Source organism: Anomaloglossus baeobatrachus, chromosome 3, assembly GCF_048569485.1.
Source record: "Anomaloglossus baeobatrachus isolate aAnoBae1 chromosome 3, aAnoBae1.hap1, whole genome shotgun sequence".
NCBI lineage: Eukaryota > Metazoa > Chordata > Amphibia > Anura > Aromobatidae > Anomaloglossus > Anomaloglossus baeobatrachus.
Window position 1 is genome coordinate 12538731 of NC_134355.1, and position 25850 is coordinate 12564580.

Here is a 25850-nt window from a genome sequence, read left to right on the forward strand (position 1 = left end):
AGGAGCCCGCGACATTACACGGAGGAGCGCTGGTGGGTGACAGTGGCAGGTAGGAGCCCGCGACATTACACGGAGGAGCACTGGCGGGTGACAGCGGCAGGTAGGAGCCTGCGACATTACACGGAGGAGCGCTGGTGGGTGACAGGTGGGTGATCACGCAGCAATCCACACTGGCCACACAGCTCCAATCACGGGGGAGGGAACATTCTGGAATATTCTGGGCTCATTCTTTGTGAACTAGTGATAATTAGATAAAAATGATCAACCTGGACCTCGGCGACTTCTGATTAAGCGATCGCCGTCTTGTTATCGTCCGCAGAGAACAATCATCTTGGTTGAAATAGTTCATTTTGATCTTATTAATGTAGGAGCTCGATCTAACACTGGCAAAAGAGTAAAACACAGCTTAAAAAAGTCACTAAAGACACAGTCCGCCCGCGAGGAGACTGCCTCCGCCCCCAGAGGAGACTGCCTCCGCCCCCAGAGGAGACTGCCTCCGCCCGCAGAGGAGACTGCCTCCGCCCGCAGAGGAGACTGCCTCCGCCCGCAGAGGAGACTGCCTCCGCCCGCAGAGGAGACTGCCTCCGCCCGCAGAGGAGACTGCCTCCGCCCTCAGAGGAGACTGCCTCCGCCCACAGAGGAGACTGCCTCCGCCCACAGAGGAGACTGCCTCCGCCCACAGAGGAGACTGCCTCCGCCCACAGAGGAGACTGCCTCCGCCCACAGAGGAGACTGCCTCCGCCCACAGTCTGCCCGCAGAGGAACTGTTCCTACAGTCAGACAGGAGACGACCTCTTCCTACAGTCATACAGGAGAGGACCCTTCCTACAGTCAGACCGGAGGGGACCCTTCCTACAGTCAGACAGGAGAAGACCCTTCCTACAGTCAGACAGGAGAAGACCCTTCCTACAGTCAGACAGGAGAAGACCCTTCCTACAGTCAGACAGGAGAGGACCCTTCCAACAGTCAGACAGGAGAAGACCCTTCCTACAGTCAGACCAGAGAAGACCCTTCCTACAGTCAGACCGGAGAGGACCCTTCCTACAGTCAGACAGGAGAGGACCCTTCCTACAGTCAGACAGGAGAGGACCCTTCCTACAGTCAGACAGGAGAAGACCCTTCCTACAGTCAGACAGGACAGGACCCTTCCTACAGTCAGACACGAGAGGACCATTTGAAGCGTTTCTATTGTGAGACTCCATCATTCCTGTGCGATGACGACACGTGAACTGTAACAAGTAAATAAATAACTTTGATTCTGGTCCATTCATTTACATAACCGTGACGATTACAGACTTTACAGGAATGGGTGTTTTTTCCCCAGAATAGCGATGTTCTGACCAGCGGTGAAGCATCTGCAGCCAAACGCTGATAAATATAGGACGTCTGTCTGTAATTTACCGGTAACCGGACACTGCGCGAAGGCGGGAATCAGCCGGAGCCGGAGGATATGCTGACAGTCATCCGGGCTTTGTGAAGATCAGACTCCGACCCGATCCCATTAGTTCTGGCGATCCTGTGTATTGCATTGAGCAGCCTGGACAGGTGCAGGGGCAGCCCCGGGGTACGGCCGACATTAAGGGGTGCTTCACATTAACTGATGGTGTCGCATTATTAGTCGCAGTTTTTTGATAACTCAGTAAAAACACTGCACTATTAAAAAACCCTGCGATGTGTAAATAAGCTGGAAGGCGACACAGAAGGGTCTGACCCATCGCTACCCCCTCTATCCACTGCTGGAGTGTAAAAAGAACCCCCAAAATTTCTTCCAATAGAAAAAACACCCCAAAGAAAAGAGGAAACAGATTTACAACGACCAATCATCCAGGAGAGGACCCATCCCAGCGACCAATCATCCAGGAGAAGACCCATCCCAGCGACCAATCATCCAGGAGAGGACCCGTCCCAGCGACCAATCATCCAGGAGAGGATGCGTCCCAGCGACCAATCATCCAGGAGAGGACCCGTCCCAGCAATCAATCATCCAGGAGAGGACTCGTCCCAGCGACCAATCATCCAGGAGAGGACCCATCCCAGCGACCAATCATCCAGGAGAGGACCCATCCCAGCGACCAATCATCCAGGAGAAGACCCATCCCAGCGACCAATCATCCAGGAGAGGACCCGTCCCAGCGACCAATCATCCAGGAGAGGACGCGTCCCAGCGACCAATCATCCAGGAGAGGACCCGTCCCAGCGACCAATCATCCAGCAGAGGACCTGTCCCAGCGACCAATCATCCAGGAGAGGACCCGTCCCAGCGACTAATCATCCAGGAGAGGACCCGTCCCAGCGACCAATCATCCAGGAGAGGACGCGTCCCAGCGACCAATCATCCAGGAGAGGACCCGTCCCAGCGACCAAACATCCAGCAGAGGACCCGTCCCAGCGACCAATCATCCAGGAGAGGACCCGTCCCAGCGACCAATCATCCAGGAGAGGACCCGTCCCAGCGACCAATCATCCAGGAGAGGACCCGTCCCAGCGACCAATCATCCAGGAGAGGACCCGTCCCAGCGACCAATCATCCAGCAGAGGACCCCGTCCCAGCGACCAATCATCCAGCAGAGGACCCCGTCCCAGCGACCAATCATCCAGGAGAGGACCCGTCCCAGCGACCAATCATCCAGGAGAGGACCCGTCCCAGCGACCAATCATCCAGGAGAGGACCCGTCCCAGCGACCAATCATCCAGGAGAGGACCCGTCCCAGCGACCAATCATCCAGGAGAGGACCCGTCCCAGCGACCAATCATCCAGGAGAGGACCCGTCCCAGCGACCAATCATCCAGGAGAGGACTCGTCCCAGCGACCAATCATCCAGGAGAGGACCCGTCCCAGCGACCAATCATAAAGGAGAGGACCCGTCCCAAGAACCAGTCATCCAGGAGAGGACCCGTCCCAAGGAGCAGTCATCCAGGAGAGGACCCGTCCCAAGGAGCAGTCATCCAGGAGAGGACCCGTCCCAAGGAGCAGTCATCCAGGAGAGGACCCGTCCCAAGGAGCAGTCATCCAGGAGAGGACCCGTCCCAAGGAGCAGTCATCCAGGAGAGGACTCGTCCCAAGGAGCAGTCATCCAGGAGAGGACCCGTCCCAAGGACCAATCAACCAGTAAAGGACCTGTCCCAGTGACCAATTATCCAGGAGAGGACCCGTCCAAAGGACCAATCATCAAGGAGAGGACCTGGCCACTAATGCAATCGAAGAGACGATCAATCAGCAAAATCCAATTTCTATTACAGGTGTATTGGTTTTGGCATATGGATCGCAGTGATCCACACAAGATCTGGAAAAAAAAAAAAAGATCTTTAAAAGGAAGCTGCAGTGAGGATTCCTAAATCCACCGTCCGCTCATCTGTGCTGTGGAGTCACTTGGGTCATTGTGGAGGGCGATACATATTGGGATTCCACTGTGGATTTGTTGCAAAATCTGCAAGCAAATTTTCCTCCACTTGTACCTACCCGTGTGATTGTCAGTCGCCGTGTGAAGGCTCTGCACATCTCCAATCATCGTAGGTGGGACCACCCACCCTGGAGAGGGTCTGTAATAACAGCTGCAATCATTCATCCAGGAGAAGCCCATGGTCCGAGTGATGGAGCAGCGACAATACTAAGGGAACGGATCTTAAACTCCCGTCCTTAGCTAAAGCCTCAAGCAGCAACCTGTAGGACCACGTGGTGTTTGAGTAACGACCATTGTAGCTGGGCATCCTCGGGGGGATGATGTGGTGATTGGCATTGTTAGAGGTGGGGGCAGCCTCGGGGGGATGATGTGGTGATTGGCATAGTTAGAGGTGGGGGCAGCCTCAGGGGTATGATGTGGTGATTGGCATTGTTAGAGGTGGGGGCAGTCTCAAGGGTATGATGTGGTGAGTGGCATTGTTAGAGGGGAGGGCATCCTCGGGGGCAGGGCAGTATACACGTTGATCACAATGTAGAACCCAGTGTACAATTTTGCCAAATTCTGCTTAGCCGCCGCAGATCAATGTAGAATACTTGGATGTTGGGTCCGTGTCTTGGTTTCGGCCTTCCCTCCACCCGCTAAATTGATACGACTGCATAAAACCATTATCACTAGTCATCTGGTGGGCTCTGACTTACGGGAGGTCTTCCAGCTTGGAGGCCTCATGTTTGGGGTCCAGCAGGTCGTAGCCGCACTCATTGTAGATCTCCAGGTAGGAGATGTGCACCGTGTAGACTTTAGCACCATCCTGGAGAGAATATAAAACCAGACGTATCACCCCGGTCCGGACAGACCAGTAACGTTACCCGACACCAGATCTCACCTTCTGCAGCTCCTCGAATATATAGGACAAGGTCCTGGGGATGATCCCTCGGTCGCTGTATCGCTCGGCTCCTCCGGTGATGGTGAAGGTTTTGCCGCTGCCGGTTTGACCATAGGCGAATATGGTGCCATTATAGCCGCTGAGTACACTGCAGGGGAGAGAATGCGGGACATGAATCCCATCACCATATCAAAGAGTCACCATCGATAACAACGGTCATAACATATTAGGAGACAATTACAACAGTGCACACGCCAAACATACCCACAGGGCACCATCAACCTGTGTTTACCTATTTGGCTGCATAAAAAAAAAAAAGCAAGACCCATCAAAATTTGGACCCCCCCCTGATCATGCAATGGTTTTCCCTGATTTTACTGAAGTGCACATTGTAAATTCAGACTGAAGGCAGCAAAACCTAGAGTGACCCACCTATGGGAGATAAGGAGTAAAGGAACACTCGTGACATAAACCAGAATGTGTTGCATTGCACATTGCTCCCGGTGCCCCCGTTATTCCGGTGACAGCCGTACACCCCCCGGTTCCTCTCTGCAGATTCATCAGGTCGTCACTTGCAGCTTCACTTCCAGCAGCCGTGAAGGATTTCCCCGAGGAGCGGAGCTGGACGGCTGCTTTACCTTTATTCTGCGTCCACCTTATCCTTGGGGCTGAGGTCGGTGACTGCGGCGGCCGGGTCATCTGATGCAGCCTCCATCCCGCTCCTGGGAGGGGTTTTGGGTCATTGTCCTGTTAATTGGACCATCATTTGCATACCGAGTACAGGCCTGATGGAACGGCGGCCAATGCAGAACGCTGTGGTAACCACCATGATGTGTACGTGCCTTGTATTCGAAATAAATCCCCACCAGCGTCATCAGCAGAGACCCCCTCCAAAATCACACCCCCCTCATACAGATTTCCACTGATCTAATGTCCGGTCCTTGTGTTTCTTGGCCTAAACAATTTTCTTCTTATTTGATTTCCTCGGTGGTGGCTTTTTTGCAATATTTCAACCATGAGGTACCTGCTTTTTGCAGTGTCCTGTGATGTGGACATGTCTGCTACTTAATGTCTGTGCATCATTTATCAGGACTGTTATGAAAGGTGCTGCCAATTTGTGGTTTCTGAGGCTGGTTACTCTGATGAACTTATCCTCTGCAGCAGAAGTCATTTTTGGTTTTCCTTTTCTGGGATGGTCCTCGTGAAAACCAATTTCATCATAGCAATTGGTGTTTTTCATGACTGCACTTAAGAACCTTTAAGGTTCTAGCAATTTTCCAGATTTGCCGACCTTCATATCTTAGAGCAATGACAGACTGTGGCTTCTCTGGCCAGGAACAGCTGTGGGAAAGGCTCAGCACTGTATGGGGCCATGCACCAACCCTGACCCTGCACACCACCCTGATGGTCACAGACACTTCTTGAAGGCCGGCGATTCCACAAATGGCGACCGGTCATTGGAAGCCATTCTTGGTGATGACCAGATGTTGGATCCTTTGTGGTTTTGCTGCATTTAGTCTGAATTTACCATAAGCTCATTCCAATAAAAACAAGCAAAATAACCACAGCATGACTAATATTCTATACTAGCTGTAGTACCCCGGCGTTGCCTGGGATAGTAACTGTCTCTCTGTCTGCCTGTCTCTTTCCCCGTCTGTGTCTGTCTGCCTGTGTGCCACTGTCTGTCTCTGTGTCTCTCTCTATCCATCTCTTTCCCTGTCTGTCTCTTTCTGTCTCTCTCTCCACCGACATCATATTACCTCACACATAAGCTTCTTATATTATGAATGTCCTTTGTTCCTATAGCAACCAATCACAGCTGCTATTAATGGCCTGTAGCTTGCAGCTCCATTGACTTTAATGGAGGCAGGTTTTTTGGAGAGTAACTGTAAAGCACGGGGTTAAATTTTCCTGTCAAAACAGTCTATGATGCACCCTGGGTTACATGAGGCGTCTGTGCGAATTCCTTTAGCAGGCACACACACACACACACACACACACACACACACACACACACACAGCTTTATATTAGATAATATATTGGAGGTGTATTTCACATGTAGGCCTTATGTGACAGACCCCAAAGATGGCCACTCATTAGATGAGCGTCCGATCCTTTCAAATATTCACCTCTTCGCACTTGTGTTGTGGCGAGCCGGGCACCCATGTGCATTTGGGGGGATTTGTAGGAACAGTGATTTGTGGACCGCTATCGGAGATATATGGCCGCCGTTGGAGGACTGATGTGTACTGATTCACACAATGCAGAATTCAGGACAAGAAGTGTTGTCATGAGGACGGCAGTGTTTCTTCAGTGTCACCCCATTATATAACATGTCAGATGCAGGCGGCAGGTGGCTTCATCCTCGATCCTCTCAGGGCGCGCTGTGTGGGCTCGGCTATGTAGGGAAACTGGCGAATTCTGTATAAGTAACGGGATATATTCATAGATGTGACTAAATGTATCCGCGTCCGCCCACACATCATATACATAGAAATTATACACCAGGAATTACAGCAGCGGCTCCGGGGTCACCGGGTCCATCCCAGCTGGAGCAGAGCAGGGGCGACATAAGCTGAAAATGTACAGACCCATCCGTCCGCCCATGGTCATCACTAATGTACGTCACTGACAGAAAACAAAGCTGTACTGTGAAGAGTACAAATCATTAATACTATATATAAATGATATAAATACATTAGTGATCAAACTAGCAGCCAACAGCTGCTCCGCCGCAATATAAGGGAAGCGACAGCTGCTCTGCCGCAATAGAAGGGAAGCGACAGCTGCTCCGCCGCTATATAAGGGAAGCAACAGCTGCTCCGCCGCAATATAAGGGAAGCGACAGCTGCTCCGCCGCAGTGTAAGGGAAGCGACAGCTGCTCCGCCGTAATATAAGGGAAGCGACAGCTGCTCCGCCGCAATATAAGGGAAGCGACAGCTGCTCCGCCGCAGTGTAAGGGAAGCGACAGCTGCTCCGCCGCAATATAAGGGAAGCGACAGCTGCTCCGCCGCAATATAAGGGAAGCGACAGCTGCTCCGCCGCAATATAAGGGAAGCGACAGCTGCTCCGCCGCAATATAAGGGAAGCAACAGCTGCTCCGCCGCAGTATAAGGGAAGCGACAGCTGCTCCGCCGCTATATAAGGGAAGCGACAGCTGCTCCGCTGCTATATAAGGGAAGCGACAGCTGCTCCGCCGCAATATCTCCACTCTGCAGGGTAATCAATACAGAGGAAGATAATTTTATATTACAGGGAGATTTATGTAAATTGGAGGATTGGGCTGAGAAGTGGCAATTGAAGTTTAATGTAGATAAATGTAAGGTCATGCACTTGGGTAGAGGAAATAACATTTATGATTATGTACTTAATTGTAGAACACTGGGTAAAACAGACACAGAAAAGACTTGGGTGTATGGGTGGATGGTAAACTTCACTTTAGTGGCCAGTGTCAGGCAGCTGCTGCCAGGGCTAATAAAATAATGGGATGTATTAAAAGAGGTAGAAGTGTTCATGAAAAAATATAGTTCTACCTCTGTACAAGTCACTAGTGCGACCGCACTTATATACTGTGTACAATTCTGCTCACCGATATATAAGAAGGACATAGCTGAACTGGAGAGGGTGCAGAGAAGACCACCAAGATTATTAGAGGAATGGGTGGGCTGCAATACCAAGACAGGAAAAACGAAGGCTTAGGGGGGATCTAATCACAATGTATAAATATATGAGGGGACAGTACAGAGACCTTTCCAAAGATCTCTTTACACCTAGGCCTGCGACTGGAACACGGGGGCATCCGCTACGTCTTGAGGAAAGAAGGTTTAATCATAATCACAGACGAGGATTCTTTACTGTACGAGCAGTGAGACTATGGAGCTCTCTGCCGCATGATGTTGTAATGTGTGATTCACTACTAACATTAAGCAGAGCCTGGACGCCTTTCTTGAAAAATTTAATATTACCAGTTATGTATATTAGATTTTATGACAGGGTATTGATCCAGGGAACTAGTCTGATTGCCAGATGTGGACGAAGGAGGGAAGTTTTTTCCCCATTGGAACTTATATTTGCCACATTGGGGTTTTTTTTGCCTTCCTCTGGATCAACATGTTAGGCTACGGGTTGAACTAGATGGACTTAAGCGGGCTTTACACGCTGCGACATCGCTAATGCGGAGTCGTTGGGGTCACGAAATTTGTGACGCACATCCGGCCGCATTAGCGATGCCGTTGCGTGTGACACAGATAAGCGATTTTGCATCGTTGCAAAACCATGCAAAATCGCTAATCGGCGACACGGGGGTCCATTCTCAATTATCGTTACTGCAGCAGTAACGAGGTTGTTCCTCGTTCCTGCGGCGGCACACATCGCTGCGTGTGACGCCGCAAGAGCGAGGAAGCTCTCCCTACCTGCCTCCCGGCCGCTATGAGGAAGGAAGGAGGTGGGCGGGATGTTACGTCCCGCTCATCTCCGCCCCTCCGCTGCTATTGGGCGGCGGTTCAGTGACGTTTCAGTGACGTCGCTGTGACGCCGCACGGACCGCCCCCTTAGAAAGGAGGCAGTTCGCCGGTCACAGCGACGTCGCTGGACAGGTATGTGTGACGGCTCTGGGCGATGTTGTGCGTCACGAGCAGCGATATGCCCGTGTCGCGCAACAGATGGGGGCGGGTACCCACACTAGCGATATCGGGACCGATATCGCAGTGTGTAAAGTAGCCTTTAGAGTCTCCCTTCAACCTTAAAAACTATGATACTATGAATATAAGGGAAGCGACAGCTGCTCCGCCGCAATATAAGGAAAGCGACAGCTGCTCCGCCGCAATATAAGGGAAGCGACAGCTGCTCCGCCGCAATATAAGGGAAGCGACAGCTGCTCCACCGCAATATAAGGGAAGCGACAGCTGCTCCGCCGCAATATAAGGGAAGCGACAGCTGCTCCGCCGCAATATAAGGGAAGCGACAGCTGCTCCGCCGCAATATAAGGGAAGTGACAGCTGCTCCGCCGCAATATAAGGGAAGTGACAGCTGCCGGGATGTAATGTTGTGACCGCATCTTCCTGTATCTGCAGTAGTTGCGATCACAAGGACATACACTGGAATCAGCCGCACGTCCGGTCCGTCCTCACCATGTGTCCTCTGGCCTCTCATTTACATCGTAAACTCAAAAACAAACAAAATAACAGCGCTGCAGCCGTCCGTCCCACTAATGCTAATGAGACGTAACTCTGCGCTATGAAAGTGGATGAATGAGTGGAAACCTCAACTATGGCTGCAAAACGGGCAAGGAACGTCATAAGGTCCAAGCACGAGACGCCGGGTCACTGATATTAAACCTGACATCTGGAACGCGGGGATATTAATAGAAAATTCCTGGTGGATGAGTGTCGATGTGCAAAACACAGGAAAACAAGTAATTAACCAGTGGAAATGGCGCCAACATCAATAACACCAAGAAAAACACACGGGAAGGATCGCGAAGACCAAGTGAAGCACGTGCAACAGAAAACACAAGAGAGGAAGAAAAATGGTGGAAAATGGTCCCGAGATCTTCCAGAACCTCCTGTAGATTTAATGATCTCCAGCGCTATTGTGTGTATTGCAGCCGACACTATGCAGTGCTTGGAATCCGCGGCACAATCTTCACGTAACACCTACAGATCTGCAACGTGCAGAATCACGAGGGACCGAGCAGCCCTCTGATGTGTACGGGGGTGTCTGACTCTCCTGGACAGATGATGTCGGGGAGGTAAAGGATCGGGCAGTTGGAGAGTCAGGGGTCGATCCAGAGGAGAGAAGCCGCGTCCAGAGGGGTCTGACAGCGGATCCATCCTCTTTCCCCTTTTATGAAAAAACACCTGAATGCAGCAGAGCCGCGCTCTTGGATCTCAGGTCCCAGGTCTCGGCTCTCGGGTGTCGGGTCCCAGATCTCAGCTCTTGGATCTCAGGTCCTGGCTCTCGGGTCTGGCCTCACTTATTGGCCACCTTAAAGGTACGTTCCAACATGCTACAGAGAAAGTCAGCAGTGGTGCAAAGGGTGACAGTGCTGCAGAATATCCTCGGGGGGAGATTTGCAGAAGAAAAAATCTCGTGAATCGGTGGGACGATCCCCTTATTGGTTCCTTATATCGGTGCAGTCTTTACTCCACTTTTACTTCCATGCTTGCGTCTAAAAGGGGTCTGTCAGGCACCACTCACTCCTTTGTCGGGAGGAAAGTGGTCTGCGGTCGTCACATCTATACCCCGCTTCCGAGACACACGCTCTATTGTCGTCACATCTACACCCCCTTCCGGAAAACGTGCACTATTGTCATCATGTGTACACCCACCTTCCGGGACACGTGCACTATTGTCATGATGTGTACACCCACCTTCCGGGACACGTGCACTATTGTCATCATGTGTACACCCACCTTCCGGGACACGTACACTAGTGTCGTCACATCTACACCCCGCTTCAGGGACACGTGCCCTATTGTCCATGCGTCTATACCCACTGTGATGGTGGGATATTGTGGGTCATGTACCATTTTGTGTGGGTAAATGTTTAGACGTGGTTCACTGTCCATTATTTGTATTGCTTGTGTGTGCATTGTATTGTCTGTAGGTAATCACCCCCTGTAGTGTTCCTGGCCCTAAGTCTGGGGGAGGGGGCCTGGGATCCACCTAAACTCTCTGCTTACCTGGGGGATTTGTCAGTCTGTTTGAGAACTTGAAAAGAGAAGGAAGAAGATTGAACCTCTGAGGGAAAAGCTGCAGCTACCCACAGAGACCTGGACATTTATCGCTTATTGGATTATATTCATATTTCTGGACTTATTTTCCTAATAATGGACTAATAATTACCCTGTGGTGGATTATGTTATGGACCATTTTGATTTGCTTGGAATAAATGCTTATTGGATTGTTCATCCATCTCTCGCACTGTAGATTGTGTGATATGGGAGAATGATCCCGTCTTACCCCGCTTCCAGGACACGTGCACTATTGTCCTTGCGTCTATACCCACCTTCCAGGACACGTGCACTATTGTCCTTGCATCTATACCCACCTTCCGGGACACGTGCACTATTGTCCTTACGTCTATACCCACCTTTCGGGACACGTGCACTATTGTCGTCATGTCTACACCTGCCTTCCGGGACACGTGCACTATTGTCCTTGCATCTATACCCACCTTCCGGGACACGTGCACTATTGTCCTTGCGTCTATACTCCGCTTCCGGGACACGTGCACTATTGTCCTTGCATCTATACCCACCTTCCGGGACACGTGCACTATTGTCCTTGCATCTATACCCACCTTCCGGGACACGTGCACTATTGTCCTTGCGTCTATACCCACCTTCCGGGACACATGCACTATTCTCCTTGCATCTATACCCACCTTCCGGGACACGTGCACCATTGTCCTTACGTCTATACCCACCTTTCGGGACACGTGCACTATTGTCGTCATGTCTACACCTGCCTTCCGGGACACGTGCACTATTGTCCTTGCATCTATACCCACCTTCCGGGACACGTGCACTATTGTCCTTGCGTCTATACTCCGCTTCCGGGACACGTGCACTATTGTCCTTGCATCTATACCCACCTTCCGGGACACGTGCACTATTGTCCTTGCATCTATACCCACCTTCCGGGACACGTGCACTATTGTCCTTGTGTCTATACCCACCTTCCGGGACACGTACACTATTGTCCTTGCGTCTATACTCACCTTCCGGGACACGTGCACTATTGTCCTTGCATCTATACCCACCTCCCGGGACACGTGCACTATTGTCCTTGCATCTATACCCACCTTCCGGGACACGTGCACTATTGTCCTTGCGTCTATACCTACCTTCCGGGACACGTGCACTATTGTCCTTGCGTCTATACTCCGCTTCCGGGACACGTGCACTATTGTCATGTCTACACCTACCTTCCGGGACACATGCACTATTGTCCTTGCATCTATACCCACCTTCCGGGACACGTGCACTATTGTCCTTGCATCTATACCCACCTTCCGGGACACGTGCACTATTGACCTTGCGTCTATACTCCGCTTCCGGGACACGTGCACTATTGTCCTTGCATCTATACCCACCTCCCGGGACACGTGCACTATTGTCCTTGCATCTATACCCACCTTCCGGGACACGTGCACTATTGTCCTTGCGTCTATACTCCGCTTCCGGGACACGTGCACTATTGACCTTGCGTCTATACCCACCTTCCGGGACACGTGCACTATTGTCCTTGCATCTATACCCACCTTCCGGGACACGTGCACTATTGTCCTTGCATCTATACCCACCTTCCGGGACACGTGCACTATTGTCCTTGCGTCTATACTCCGCTTCCGGGACACGTGCACTATTGTCCTTGCATCTATACCCACCTTCCGGGACACGTGCACTATTGTCCTTGCATCTATACCCACCTTCCGGGACACGTGCACTATTGTCCTTGTGTCTATACCCACCTTCCGGGACACGTACACTATTGTCCTTGCGTCTATACTCACCTTCCGGGACACGTGCACTATTGTCCTTGCATCTATACCCACCTCCCGGGACACGTGCACTATTGACCTTGCGTCTATACTCCGCTTCCGGGACACGTGCACTATTGTCCTTGCATCTATACCCACCTTCCGGGACACGTGCACTATTGTCCTTGCGTCTATACCCACCTTCCGGGACACGTGCACTATTGTCCTTGCGTCTATACCCACCTTCCGGGACACGTGCACTATTGTCCTTGCGTCTATACCCACCTTCCGGGACACGTGCACTATTGACCTTGCGTCTATACTCCGCTTCCGGGACACGTGCACTATTGTCCTTGCATCTATACCCACCTTCCGGGACACGTACACTATTGTCCTTGCATCTATACCCACCTTCCGGGACACGTACACTATTGTCATTGCGTCTATACTCCGCTTCCGGGACACGTGCACTATTGTCCTTGCGTCTATACCTACCTTCCGGGACACATGCACTATTGTCCTTGCGTCTATACTCCGCTTCCGGGACACGTGCACTATTGTCATGTCTACACCTACCTTCCGGGACACATGCACTATTGTCCTTGCATCTATACCCACCTTCCGGGACACGTGCACTATTGACCTTGCGTCTATACTCCGCTTCCGGGACACGTGCACTATTGTCCTTGCATCTATACCCACCTCCCGGGACACGTGCACTATTGTCCTTGCATCTATACCCACCTTCCGGGACACGTGCACTATTGTCCTTGCGTCTATACTCCGCTTCCGGGACACGTGCACTATTGACCTTGCGTCTATACCCACCTTCCGGGACACGTGCACTATTGTCCTTGCATCTATACCCACCTTCCGGGACACGTGCACTATTGTCGTTGCATCTATACCCACCTTCCGGTACACGTGCACTATTGACCTTGCGTCTATACCCACCTTCCGGGACTTTGCTGTGTATTTTATCTGGGACACAGCTAACCACTTGCCACCATTCATATTGGAGTCTGACATGACACAAGTCAGGTATTGATAATGTTTTTAACTTCAGTAGGTTAGGGACTGTCTCAGATGGGTACACCGTGACGAGGTGAGACAGCTTTTTACCTTTTTGCAAAAATGTATACACTAAGTACCCTGTTATTAAGCACTTGCAATTTATTTATTTATATTCAGGGTATTTTTCATACAATTTTTCTCCTTGGTTTTTTCTAGTCTTAAGGCTGCAATTCACATGCTTAATGTTGCATGTTTACTGAACATTGTTTCAGCTCAGGTTTTTGTGTTTCTTCCGGGACACGTGCACTATTGTCCTTGCGTCTATACCCACCTTCCGGGACACGTGCACTATTGTCCTTGCATCTATACCCACCTTCCGGGACACATGCACTATTGTCCTTGCGTCTATACTCACCTTCCGGGACACGTGCACTATTGTCCTTGCGTCTATACTCCGCTTCCAGGACACGTGCACTATTGTCATGTCTACACCTACCTTCCGGGACACATGCACTATTGTCCTTGCATCTATACCCACCTTCCGGGACACGTGCACTATTGTCCTTGCATCTATACCCACCTTCCGGGACACGTGCACTATTGTCGTTGCATCTATACCCACCTTCCGGGACACGTGCACTATTGACCTTGCGTCTATACCCACCTTCCGGGACACGTGCACTATTGTCCTTGCGTCTATACCCACCTTCCGGGACACGTGCACTATTGTCCTTGCATCTATACCCACCTTCCGGGACACGTGCACTATTGTCCTTGCGTCTATACTCACCTTCCGGGACACGTGCACTATTGTCCTTGCGTCTATACTCCGCTTCCAGGACACGTGCACTATTGTCATGTCTACACCTACCTTCCGGGACACATGCACTATTGTCCTTGCATCTATACCCACCTTCTGGGACACGTACACTATTGTCCTTGCGTCTATACCCACCTTCCGGGACACGTGCACTATTCTCCTTGCGTCTATACCCACCTTCCGGGACACGTGCACTATTGACCTTGCGTCTATACTCCGCTTCCGGGACACGTGCACTATTGTCCTTGCATCTATACCCACCTTCCGGGACACGTACACTATTGTCCTTGCATCTATACCCACCTTCCGGGACACGTACACTATTGTCCTTGCGTCTATACTCCGCTTCCGGGACACGTGCACTATTGTCGTTGCATCTATACCCACCTTCCGGGACACGTGCACTATTGACCTTGCGTCTATACCCACCTTCCGGGACACGTGCACTATTGTCCTTGCATCTATACCCACCTTCCGGGACACGTGCACTATTGTCCTTGCGTCTATACTCACCTTCCGGGACACGTGCACTATTGTCCTTGCGTCTATACTCCGCTTCCAGGACACGTGCACTATTGTCATGTCTACACCTACCTTCCGGGACACATGCACTATTGTCCTTGCATCTATACCCACCTTCCGGGACACGTGCACTATTGTCCTTGCATTTATACCCACCTTCCGGGACACGTGCACTATTGACCTTGCGTCTATACTCCGCTTCCGGGACACGTGCACTATTGTCCTTGCATCTATACCCACCTTCCGGGACACGTGCACTATTGTCCTTGCGTCTATACCCACCTTCCGGGACACGTGCACTATTGTCCTTGCGTCTATACCCACCTTCCGGGACACGTGCACTATTGTCCTTGCGTCTATACCCACCTTCCGGGACACGTGCACTATTGACCTTGCGTCTATACTCCGCTTCCGGGACACGTGCACTATTGTCCTTGCATCTATACCCACCTTCCGGGACACGTACACTATTGTCCTTGCGTCTATACTCCGCTTCCGGGACACGTGCACTATTGTCGTTGCATCTATACCCACCTTCCGGGACACGTGCACTATTGACCTTGCGTCTATACCCACCTTCCGGGACACGTGCACTATTGTCCTTGCGTCTATACCCACCTTCCGGGACACGTGCACTATTGTCCTTGCGTCTATACTCACCTTCCGGGACACGTGCACTATTGTCCTTGCGTCTATACTCCGCTTCCAGGACACGTGCACTATTGTCATGTCTACACCTACCTTCCGGGACACATGCACTATTGTCCTTGCATCTATACCCACCTTCCGGGACACGTGCACTATTGTCCTTGCATCTATACCCACCTTCCGGGACACGTGCACTATTGACCTTGCGTCTATACTCCGCTTCCGGGACACGTGCACTATTGTCCTTGCATCTATACCCACCTTCCGGGACACGTGCACTATTGTCCTTGCGTCTATACCCACCTTCCGGGACACGTGCACTATTGTCCTTGCGTCTATACCCACCTTCCGGGACACGTGCACTATTGTCCTTGCATCTATACCCACCTTCCGGGACACGTACACTATTGTCCTTGCATCTATACCCACCTTCCGGGACACGTACACTATTGTCCTTGCGTCTATACTCCGCTTCCGGGACACGTGCACTATTGTCGTTGCATCTATACCCACCTTCCGGGACACGTGCACTATTGACCTTGCGTCTATACCCACCTTCCGGGACACGTGCACTATTGTCCTTGCGTCTATACCCACCTTCCGGGACACGTGCACTATTGTCCTTGCGTCTATACTCACCTTCCGGGACACGTGCACTATTGTCCTTGCGTCTATACTCCGCTTCCAGGACACGTGCACTATTGTCATGTCTACACCTACCTTCCGGGACACATGCACTATTGTCCTTGCATCTATACCCACCTTCCGGGACACGTGCACTATTGTCCTTGCATCTATACCCACCTTCCGGGACACGTGCACTATTGACCTTGCGTCTATACTCCGCTTCCGGGACACGTGCACTATTGTCCTTGCATCTATACCCACCTTCCGGGACACGTGCACTATTGTCCTTGCGTCTATACCCACCTTCCGGGACACGTGCACTATTGTCCTTGCGTCTATACCCACCTTCCGGGACACGTGCACTATTGTCCTTGCGTCTATACCCACCTTCCGGGACACGTGCACTATTGACCTTGCGTCTATACTCCGCTTCCGGGACACGTGCACTATTGTCCTTGCATCTATACCCACCTTCCGGGACACGTGCACTATTGTCCTTGCGTCTATACCCACCTTCCGGGACACGTGCACTATTGTCCTTGTGTCTATACCCACCTTCCGGGACACGTGCACTGTGGGCGGGGGTTGTGCGCTTGTCCTGGTCACCTGGCGGATGACACGTATGACCAGCAGGCATCGAGCACTTGTCGTATTCATCTGGTTGATGAGTACGGATCACGTCCCGGCCAGAGGGTGCAGGGGGCTCCACGCCTTTGTTACCCCCCACCTTGTAATGCAGGAGCCCCGCTCTACATCCCCGAGGCGGCGTAGCAGAGCCAGGGGTGCACAGAATCCCGCTCACATGTGGAAATTTAGGATCCGGAGTCTGAGAGGCAACAAGAACCCAGCAGAATTATGAGAGCAGCTCTGGATGTGAGCCAGCAAAAAACGCTTCTGCAGCGAATGTCCCTTCCCCCTCCGCTCAGGAGACCGCGTGGAGCAGCAATGCAGCAGATGGGGTACCGCCTGGTCTGAATTTCGGGCTTTGCTGCAATGCATTATGGTCCTGGACCCGGATATTTATACATAACAGATAATTGTGCCCTTTGTGTGCAGACGCTGCTCGAGTTCGGTCCAAGGCACCGGCGTCTGAGAAGTCACAAGCAGAGAGCGCGCGCAGCTTGTCTGGATCACGGAAAGTTTCCATCCGCGATCGCCAGAGCCGCGCATCATGCGAAGTCCCCCCGATCCCCCATCATCAGACCGTGCAAATATGCCGGATCCCGCCTAATAAGAAAAGGAGGGCGAGAATACACTGACAGCTCTGTGGCACCGCGGACGGCGCAGGGCACCGCACCAAAGGCTCCGCGCACGCGGCCAGCGCTCCGCAAACGAAGCGCGACACATCCACAAGATATTAATAGGAAAAGCTCCGAAGACGTCCTGGATATAGGAGGATGAGCGCGAGGAAGCTGTATACACAGGCGCTGCGGATACAATGAATCACCCGCTGCAGCGGCCACGTTACCCCGGGGCGGTCTGACCCCGCGCTTAACCCATTACTGCCCAGCCAGCAGCACGGGGCGCCGGGAATGCTGCTGCTGCCGCTATAGGCTGTCCGGACGCAGAGCAATAACGCATTGCAGAAGTGAAAGCTCTCAGAGACCTCGGCTTCATGTCAGTGAATGGAAAACATAATTACACCCAAAGGATGAAAACCCCGATACTTCTGACAGCTGAGGGTTTGTTACAATGACGTGTAGTCTGGGAAATCTTCAGAGCTACACACCTGTGCAGCACAGCTCTCTCTGCGGTCACTGACGGATTCCGAGATCACTGGCTCCATGCCCCGTTAGTCACCACTGAGCTATGAGAGGGCAGGCACCTAGATCATTGAAAATATGGCCACGATTGGCGGCACTGGCTCCATGCCCCATAAGTCACCACTGAGCTATAAGAGGGCAGGCACTAGATCACTGGAAATATGGCCACGATTGGCGGCACTGGCTCTAAGTCCCATAAGTCACCACTGAGCTATGAGAGGGCAGGCACTAGATCACTGGAAATATGGCCACGATTGGCAGCACTGGCTCTATACCCCATTACTCACCACTGAGCTATGAGAGGGCAGGCACCTAGATCACTGGAAATATGGCAGCGATTGGCGGCACTAGCTCCATACCCCGTGAGTCACCACTGAGCTATGAGAGGGCAGGCACCTAGATCATTGAAAATATGGCCACGATTGGCAGCACTGGCTCCATGCCCCATCAGTCACCACTGAGCTATGAGAGGACAGGCACCTAGATCACTGGAAATATGGCCACGATTGGCAGCACTAGCTCCATGCCCCATCTATCACCACTGAGCTATGAGAGGGCAGGCACCTAGATCACTGGAAATATGGCCACGATTGGCGGCACTAGCTCCATGCCCCATAAGTCACCACTGAGCTATGAGAGGGCAGGCACCTAGATCATTGAAAATATGGCCACGATTGGCAGCACTGGCTCTATGCCCCATCAATCACCACTGAGCTAGGAGAGGGCAGGCACCTAGATCATTGAAAATATGGCAGCGATTGGCAGCACTGGCTCTATGTCCCATAAGTCACCACTGAGCTATGAGAGGGCAGGCACCTAGATCACTGGAAATATGGCCACGATTGGCGGCACTAGCTCTATGCCCCATAAGTCACCACTGAGCTAGGAGAGGGCAGGCACCTACATCACTGGAAATATGGCCACGATTGGCGGCACTAGCTCCATGCCCCATCAATCACCACTGAGCTATGAGAGGGCAGGCACCTAGATCACTGGAAATATGGCAGCGATTGGCAGCACTGGCTCCATGCCCCATAAGTCACCACTGAGCTAGGAGAGGGCAGCTGCCTAGATCATTGAAAATATGGCAGCGATTGGCAGCACTGGCTCTATGCCCCATAAGTCACCACTGAGCTATGAGAGGGCAGGCACCTAGATCACTGGAAATATGGCCACGATTAGCGGCACTAGCTCTATGCCCCATAAGTCACCACTGAGCTATGAGAGGGCAGGCACCTAGATCACTGGAAATATGGCCACGATTGGTGGCACTAGCTCTATGCCCCGTCAATCACCACTGAGCTATGAGAGGGCAGGCACCTAGATCACTGGAAATATGGCCACGATTGGCGGCACTAGCTCTATGCCCCGTCAATCACCACTGAGCTATGAGAGGGCAGGCACCTAGATCACTGGAAATATGGCCACGATTGGTGGCACTAGCTCTATGCCCCGTCAGTCACCACTAAGCTATGAGAGGGCAGGCACCTAGATCATTGAAAATATGGCCACGATTGGCGGCACTGGCTCCATGCCCCAAAAGTCACCACTGAGCTATGAGAGGGCAGGCACCTAGATCACTGGAAATATGGCCACGATTGGCAGCACTAGCTCCATGCCCCGTCAGTCACCACTGAGCTATGAGAGGGCAGGCACCTAGATCACTGGAAATATGGCCACAATTGGCGGCACTAGCTCTATGCCCCGTCAGTCACCACTGAGCTATGAGAGGGCAGGCACCTAGATCACTGGAAATATGGCCACGATTGGCGGCACTAGCTCCATGCCCCGTCACTCACCACTGAGCTATGAGAGGGCAGGCACCTAGATCACTGGAAATATGGCCACGATTGGCGGCACTAGCTCTATGCCCCGTCAGTCACCACTGAGCTATGAGAGGGCAGGCACCTAGATCACTGGAAATATGGCCACGATTGGCGGCACTAGCTCTATGCCCCGTAGTCACCACTGAGCTATGAGAGGGCAGGCACCTAGATCACTGGAAATATGGCCACGATTGGCGGCACTAGCTCTATGCCCCATAAGTCACCACTGAGCTAGGAGAGGGCAGGCACCTAGATCACTGGAAATATGGCCACGATTGGCGGCACTAGCTCTATGCCCCGTTAGTCACCACTAAGCTATGAGAGGGCAGGCACCTAGATCACTGGAAATATGGCCACGATTGGCGGCACTAGCTCTATGCCCCATAAGTCACCACTGAGCTATGAGAGGGCAGGCACCTAGATCACTGGAAATATGGCCACGATTGGCGGCACTAGCTCTATGCCCCATAAGTCACCACTGAGCTATGAGAGGGCAGGCACCTAGATCACTGGAAATATGGCCACGATTGGCAGCACTAGCTCTATGCCCCGTCAGTCACCACTGAGCTATGAGAGGGCAGGCACCTAGATCACTGGAAATATGGCCACGATTGGCGGCACTAGCTCTATGCCCCATCAATCACCACTGAGCTATGAGAGGGCAGGCACCTAGATCACTGGAAATATGGCCACGATTGGCGGCACTAGCTCTATGCCCCGTCAATCACCACGGAGCTGAGAGGGCAGGCACCTAGATCACTGGAAATATGACCACGATGTGCGGCACCGGCTCCATGCATGCCACCTTAGTCACCACTGAGCTACGGAGAGGGCAGGTGTCTAGTGGAGGCAATGACTGTCGACACATCAGCCTGGGCCGCCTGAGGACTGATTTTTGTCCACTCTCTGTATGGTGATATCAGTTTGGGGGTTCTGTGGTTACAGCACCACTCTCTATATGTGAGCACACGGGCATCACAGCGGCCGCAGAACTAGGAGGAACAACAAGAAGAAAATATAAAGGTGCCCGGATGGGAATATTGAGAAGGTAAGAACAGTGGGAAAAAAGTGGAAGCTAAACTTTCTGGCCAGCAACACCTGTGACTTTAAGAAGTGTCATGGCGGTCTGGGCTGGACGGAGCACACAGCGGACGTGTCAGTGCACAGCGTCTGATCTGGATTCTCTTACTGGTGCTTTAACCCTGAATAGAGAGAGAGGATAATAACACCCGAAAAAACACAACCCCCCCGCAGATCCAAACTGGTACCAATCAGATGTTAAATCCCCCCCACGTTACACCAGTTCTCCGCCGCCCCTGGAAGCTTCCCCTCCCCCCTCTCCGGATTATGAAGACGCCATTAAGAACAGAGTTTCTGTTTCCATTTTTAGAATTCTGTGAGATCCAAAAATGAGCGTTCCTGATCCCAGCGCCTCTGCAAAGCGGTAACACACGGGACCCAGCGAGGATCAGCGGCCGCCAGGGACATCGTGTACTGGTGAGCGGCTCATTATATGGCAGCTGGAGCGTGTAATGACACAGCTGTGTGCACAACGCACAAGGAAGGACGCCGCGCAATGACAGGACGGAAACCAGAGCGACGGGAAACCAGAGCGGCGGGACACCAGAGCAGCGGGACACCAGAGCGACGGGACACCAGAGCGACCGGACACCAGAGCGACCGGACACCAGAGCGACCGGACACCAGAGCGACCGGAAACCAGAGCGACCGGACACCAGAGCGGCGGGACACAAGAGCGACGGGACACCAGAGCGGCGGGACACCAGAGCGACCGGACACCAGAGCGACCGGACACCAGAGCGACCGGACACCAGAGCGACCGGACACCAGAGCGACCGGACACCAGAGCGACCGGACACCAGAGCGACCGGACACCAGAGCGACCGGAAACCAGAGCGACCGGAAACCAGAGCGACCGGAAACCAGAGCGACCGGACACCAGAGCGACCGGACACCAGAGCGACCGGACACCAGAGCGACCGGACACCAGAGCGACCGGACACCAGAGCGACCGGACACCAGAGCGACCGGACACCAGAGCGACCGGACACCAGAGCGACCGGACACCAGAGCGGCGGGACACCAGAGCGGCGGGACACCAGAGCGGCGGGACACCAGAGCGACGGGACACCAGAGCGGCGGGACACCAGAGCGGCGGGACACCAGAGCGACGGGACACCAGAGCGACCGGACACCAGAGCGACCGGACACCAGAGCGACCGGACACCAGAGCGACCGGACACCAGAGCGACCGGACACCAGAGCGGCGGGACACCAGAGCGGCGGGACACCAGAGCGGCGGGACACCAGAGCGACGGGACACCAGAGCGACGGGACACCAGAGCGACCGGACACCAGAGCGACCGGACACCAGAGCGACCGGACACCAGAGCGACCGGAAACCAGAGCGACCGGACACCAGAGCGGCGGGACACAAGAGCGGCGGGACACCAGAGCGGCGGGACACCAGAGCGACCGGACACCAGAGCGACCGGACACCAGAGCGACCGGACACCAGAGCGACCGGACACCAGAGCGACCGGACACCAGAGCGGCGGGACACAAGAGCGACGGGACACCAGAGCGACCGGACACCAGAGCGACCGGACACCAGAGCGACCGGACACCAGAGCGACCGGACACCAGAGCGACCGGACACCAGAGCGACCGGACACCAGAGCGACCGGACACCAGAGCGGCGGGACACCAGAGCGGCGGGACACCAGAGCGACGGGACACCAGAGCGACGGGACACCAGAGCGGCGGGACACCAGAGCGGCGGGACACCAGAGCGACCGGACACCAGAGCGACCGGACACCAGAGCGACCGGACACCAGAGCGACCGGACACCAGAGCGACCGGACACCAGAGCGGCGGGACACCAGAGCGGCGGGACACCAGAGCGGCGGGACACCAGAGCGACGGGACACCAGAGCGACGGGACACCAGAGCGACGGGACACCAGAGCGACGGGACACCGGCGACCGGACACCAGAGCGACCGGACACCAGAGCGACCGGACACCAGAGCGACCGGAAACAGAGCGACGAGGAGGCCACAGAATGTGACACAGGGACCCAGAACAGAGGCTGTTGGAGGATGACACCCTGCGAGGACGGACTGCGACAACAAGGCCATAATCAGAGGTTTCTGCATTAAAGATGGCGGCGCCCGCGAAGCATGTTATGGCCGGACCCGAGAGCAGCGTCACTATGTGGCATCGCCGGGACAGATCTCCAATGTCCGTCCAGATTCCCAGGAATCACCAGGGGGCCGCCATAAGTCATGTATAATAATAGCCACTATGAGAATGGAGAGCTGCCCCCCCCCCCCGAGGATCCGGAGGAGACCAATAACCTGGGTATGACGCCCGAATCCCCGCCATCATCAGGAGGGCAACGTGCGACGTCGTCCATGAATCCTCAGCTCCACGGACACCAACGATTCCCATTTCACAGATGATCAGATTCTGGCCGCTCAGCGCAGGACCGGATCCAAGAATCCGTGTCAAGTCATAAAGAACAGAAAACAATGTTCTGTTATGGAAAACAGTAACTGCGATCCCTGCACAAGAATCCCCTCCTGGATGGATAATAAAGCGGCTAACCGCAGCAATGCAAATACCACAGCGAGGACCTGCAGCCCCCCAGGAGGACCCGCAGACCACCAGCAAGGACTCGCAGCCCCCAAGAAGGACTCGCAGCCCCCAAGAAGGACTCGCAGCCCCCAAGAAGGACTCGCAGACCACCAGCAAGGACAAGCAGCCCCCAAGAAGGACTCGCAGCCCCTAAGAAGGACTCGCAGCCCCCAAGAAGGACTCGCAGACCACCAGAAGGACCCACAGCCCCCAGAAGGACCCGCAGACCCCAAGAAGGACAAGCAGCCCCCCTCCACCCCGGCGAGGACCTGCAGCCCCCCAGAAGGACCCGCAGACCACCAGAAGGACCCACAGCCCCCAAGAAGGACTCGCAGCCCCCAAGAAGGACAAGCAGCCCCCAAGAAGGACAAGCAGCCCCCCTCCACCCCGGCGAGGACCTGTAGCCCCCCCCAGAAGGACCCACAGCCCCCAAGAAGGACAAGCAGCCTACTCCTGGCGACAACCTGCAGCCCCCCCAGGAGGACCCGCAGCCCCTCCGGCGAGGACAAGCAGCCCACCCCTGGCAAAGACCTGCAGCCCCCCCCAGGAGGACCCGCAGACCACCAGAAGGACCCACAGCCCCCAAGAAGGACAAGCAACCTACCCTTGGCGACAACCTGCAGCCCCCCCAGAAGGACCCGCAGCCCCCCCCGGCGAGGACAAGCAGCCCACCCCTGGCAAAGACCTGCAGCCCCCCCAGGAGGACCCGCAGCCACCCCGGCGAGAATAAGCAGCCCCCCCCCTTCCCAGCAAGGACAAGCAGCAGCCCCCAGGCAAGGACCCGCAGTTACCCCAGGAGGACCCACAGCACCCCGGCAAGAATAAGCAGCCCCTTCCCCCCTGGCAAGGACAGGCAGCCCCCCTCCCCCCCAGCGAGGACAAGCAGCCCCCCCAGGAGGACCCACAGCCCCCTGGCGAGAATAAGCAGCCCCTCCCCCCCCCGGCGAGGACCTGCAGCCCTCCCAGGAGGACCCACAGCCCCCAAGAAGGACAAGCAGCCTACACCTGGCGAGAACCTGCAGCCCCACCAGGAGGACCCGCAGATCCCCGGCGAGAATAAGCAGCCACCCAGGCGAGGACAAGCAGCCCCCCCAGGCGAGAATAAGCAGCCCCCCCAGGCGAGGACAAGCAGCCCACCCCTGGCAAAGACCTGCAGCCCCCCAGGCGAGAATAAGCAGCCCCCCCCAGGCGAGGACAAGCAGCCCCCAGGCGAGGACAAGCAGCCCCCAGGCGAGGACAAGCAGCCACTCAGGCGAGGACAAGCAGCCCACCCCTAGCAAAGACCTGCAGCCCCCAGGCAAGGACAAGCAGCCCCCCCAGGCGAGGACAAGCAGCCCCCAGGCGAGGACAAGCAGCCCCCAGGCGAGGACAAGCAGCCCCCAGGCGAGGACAAGCAGCCACCCAGGCGAGGACAAGCAGCCCACCCCTAGCAAAGACCTGCAGCCCCCAGGCAAGGACAAGCAGCCCCCCCAGGCGAGAATAAGCAGCCACCCAGGCGAGTACAAGCAGCCCACCCCTGGAAAAGACCTGCAGCCCCCAGGCGAGGACAAGCAGCCCACCCCTAGCAAAGACCTGCAGCCCCCAGGCGAGGACAAGCAGCCCCCCCAGGCGAGAATAAGCAGCCACCCAGGCGAGGACAAGCAGCCCACCCCTGGCAAAGACCTGCAGCCCCCCAGGCGAGAATAAGCAGCCCCCGCCAGGTGAGGACAAGCAGCCCCCAGGCAAGGACAAGCAGCCCCCCCGGTAATCCCAGCTGGTGGCACATTCACATCGGACTCATACTGGTCACCAGAGCAGAAAGCCCAAGTCAGGGGTCAGCACCCTTTGGCAGTCCGGTGGTGGTAGAACTACAACTCCCAGCATGCCTTGTGCTATTAATTCACAATGGCTAATCTCTGGTTATGGTCAAAGCAAATATTTAGAAAGTGATTTCCGAAGTAAGAGCGTCCCTGAGAGGAGGCGACGGGTCCAGGTGAGGGGGATTCTAGACCAACCTGTCCTCGGAGGATTCGACTACTGATGAGCCAAACCTGAGCCAGTGAAGGGGTAGTAGAGACCCTCTGCCCTCCCCCGGCTCCGTCACTCCACAGCCGGGGGTCCATCGTCATCACCGCGGTCGTCTGGCAGGGCGGATGTGTTGGCAGATCAGCCCCATGTGCCCGTCCGGGGCGCTCCGCGGGCCTTTCATGCGGTGTACTCG

At 54.3% G+C, this 25850-nt stretch overlaps 1 protein-coding gene across 4 annotated transcripts in view; it reads right to left on the minus strand.

Moving 5' to 3' along the window:
• KIF6 (kinesin family member 6) overlaps positions 1–25850 on the minus strand; it is a 286491-nt gene that overhangs the window by 169744 nt on the left and 90897 nt on the right. For 3 of the 4 annotated variants that reach the window (XM_075338997.1, XM_075338994.1, XM_075338995.1), the window contains exons 4-5: positions 4285–4432; positions 4100–4209 (exon numbers count right to left, since the gene is read on the minus strand). In XM_075338997.1, coding sequence (XP_075195112.1) covers positions 4100–4209; positions 4285–4432 — 258 coding nt within the window. Of the gene's footprint in view, positions 1–266; positions 384–4099; positions 4210–4284; positions 4433–25850 lie in introns of all 4 variants that reach the window. The other variant, XM_075338993.1, reaches the window with a different exon arrangement.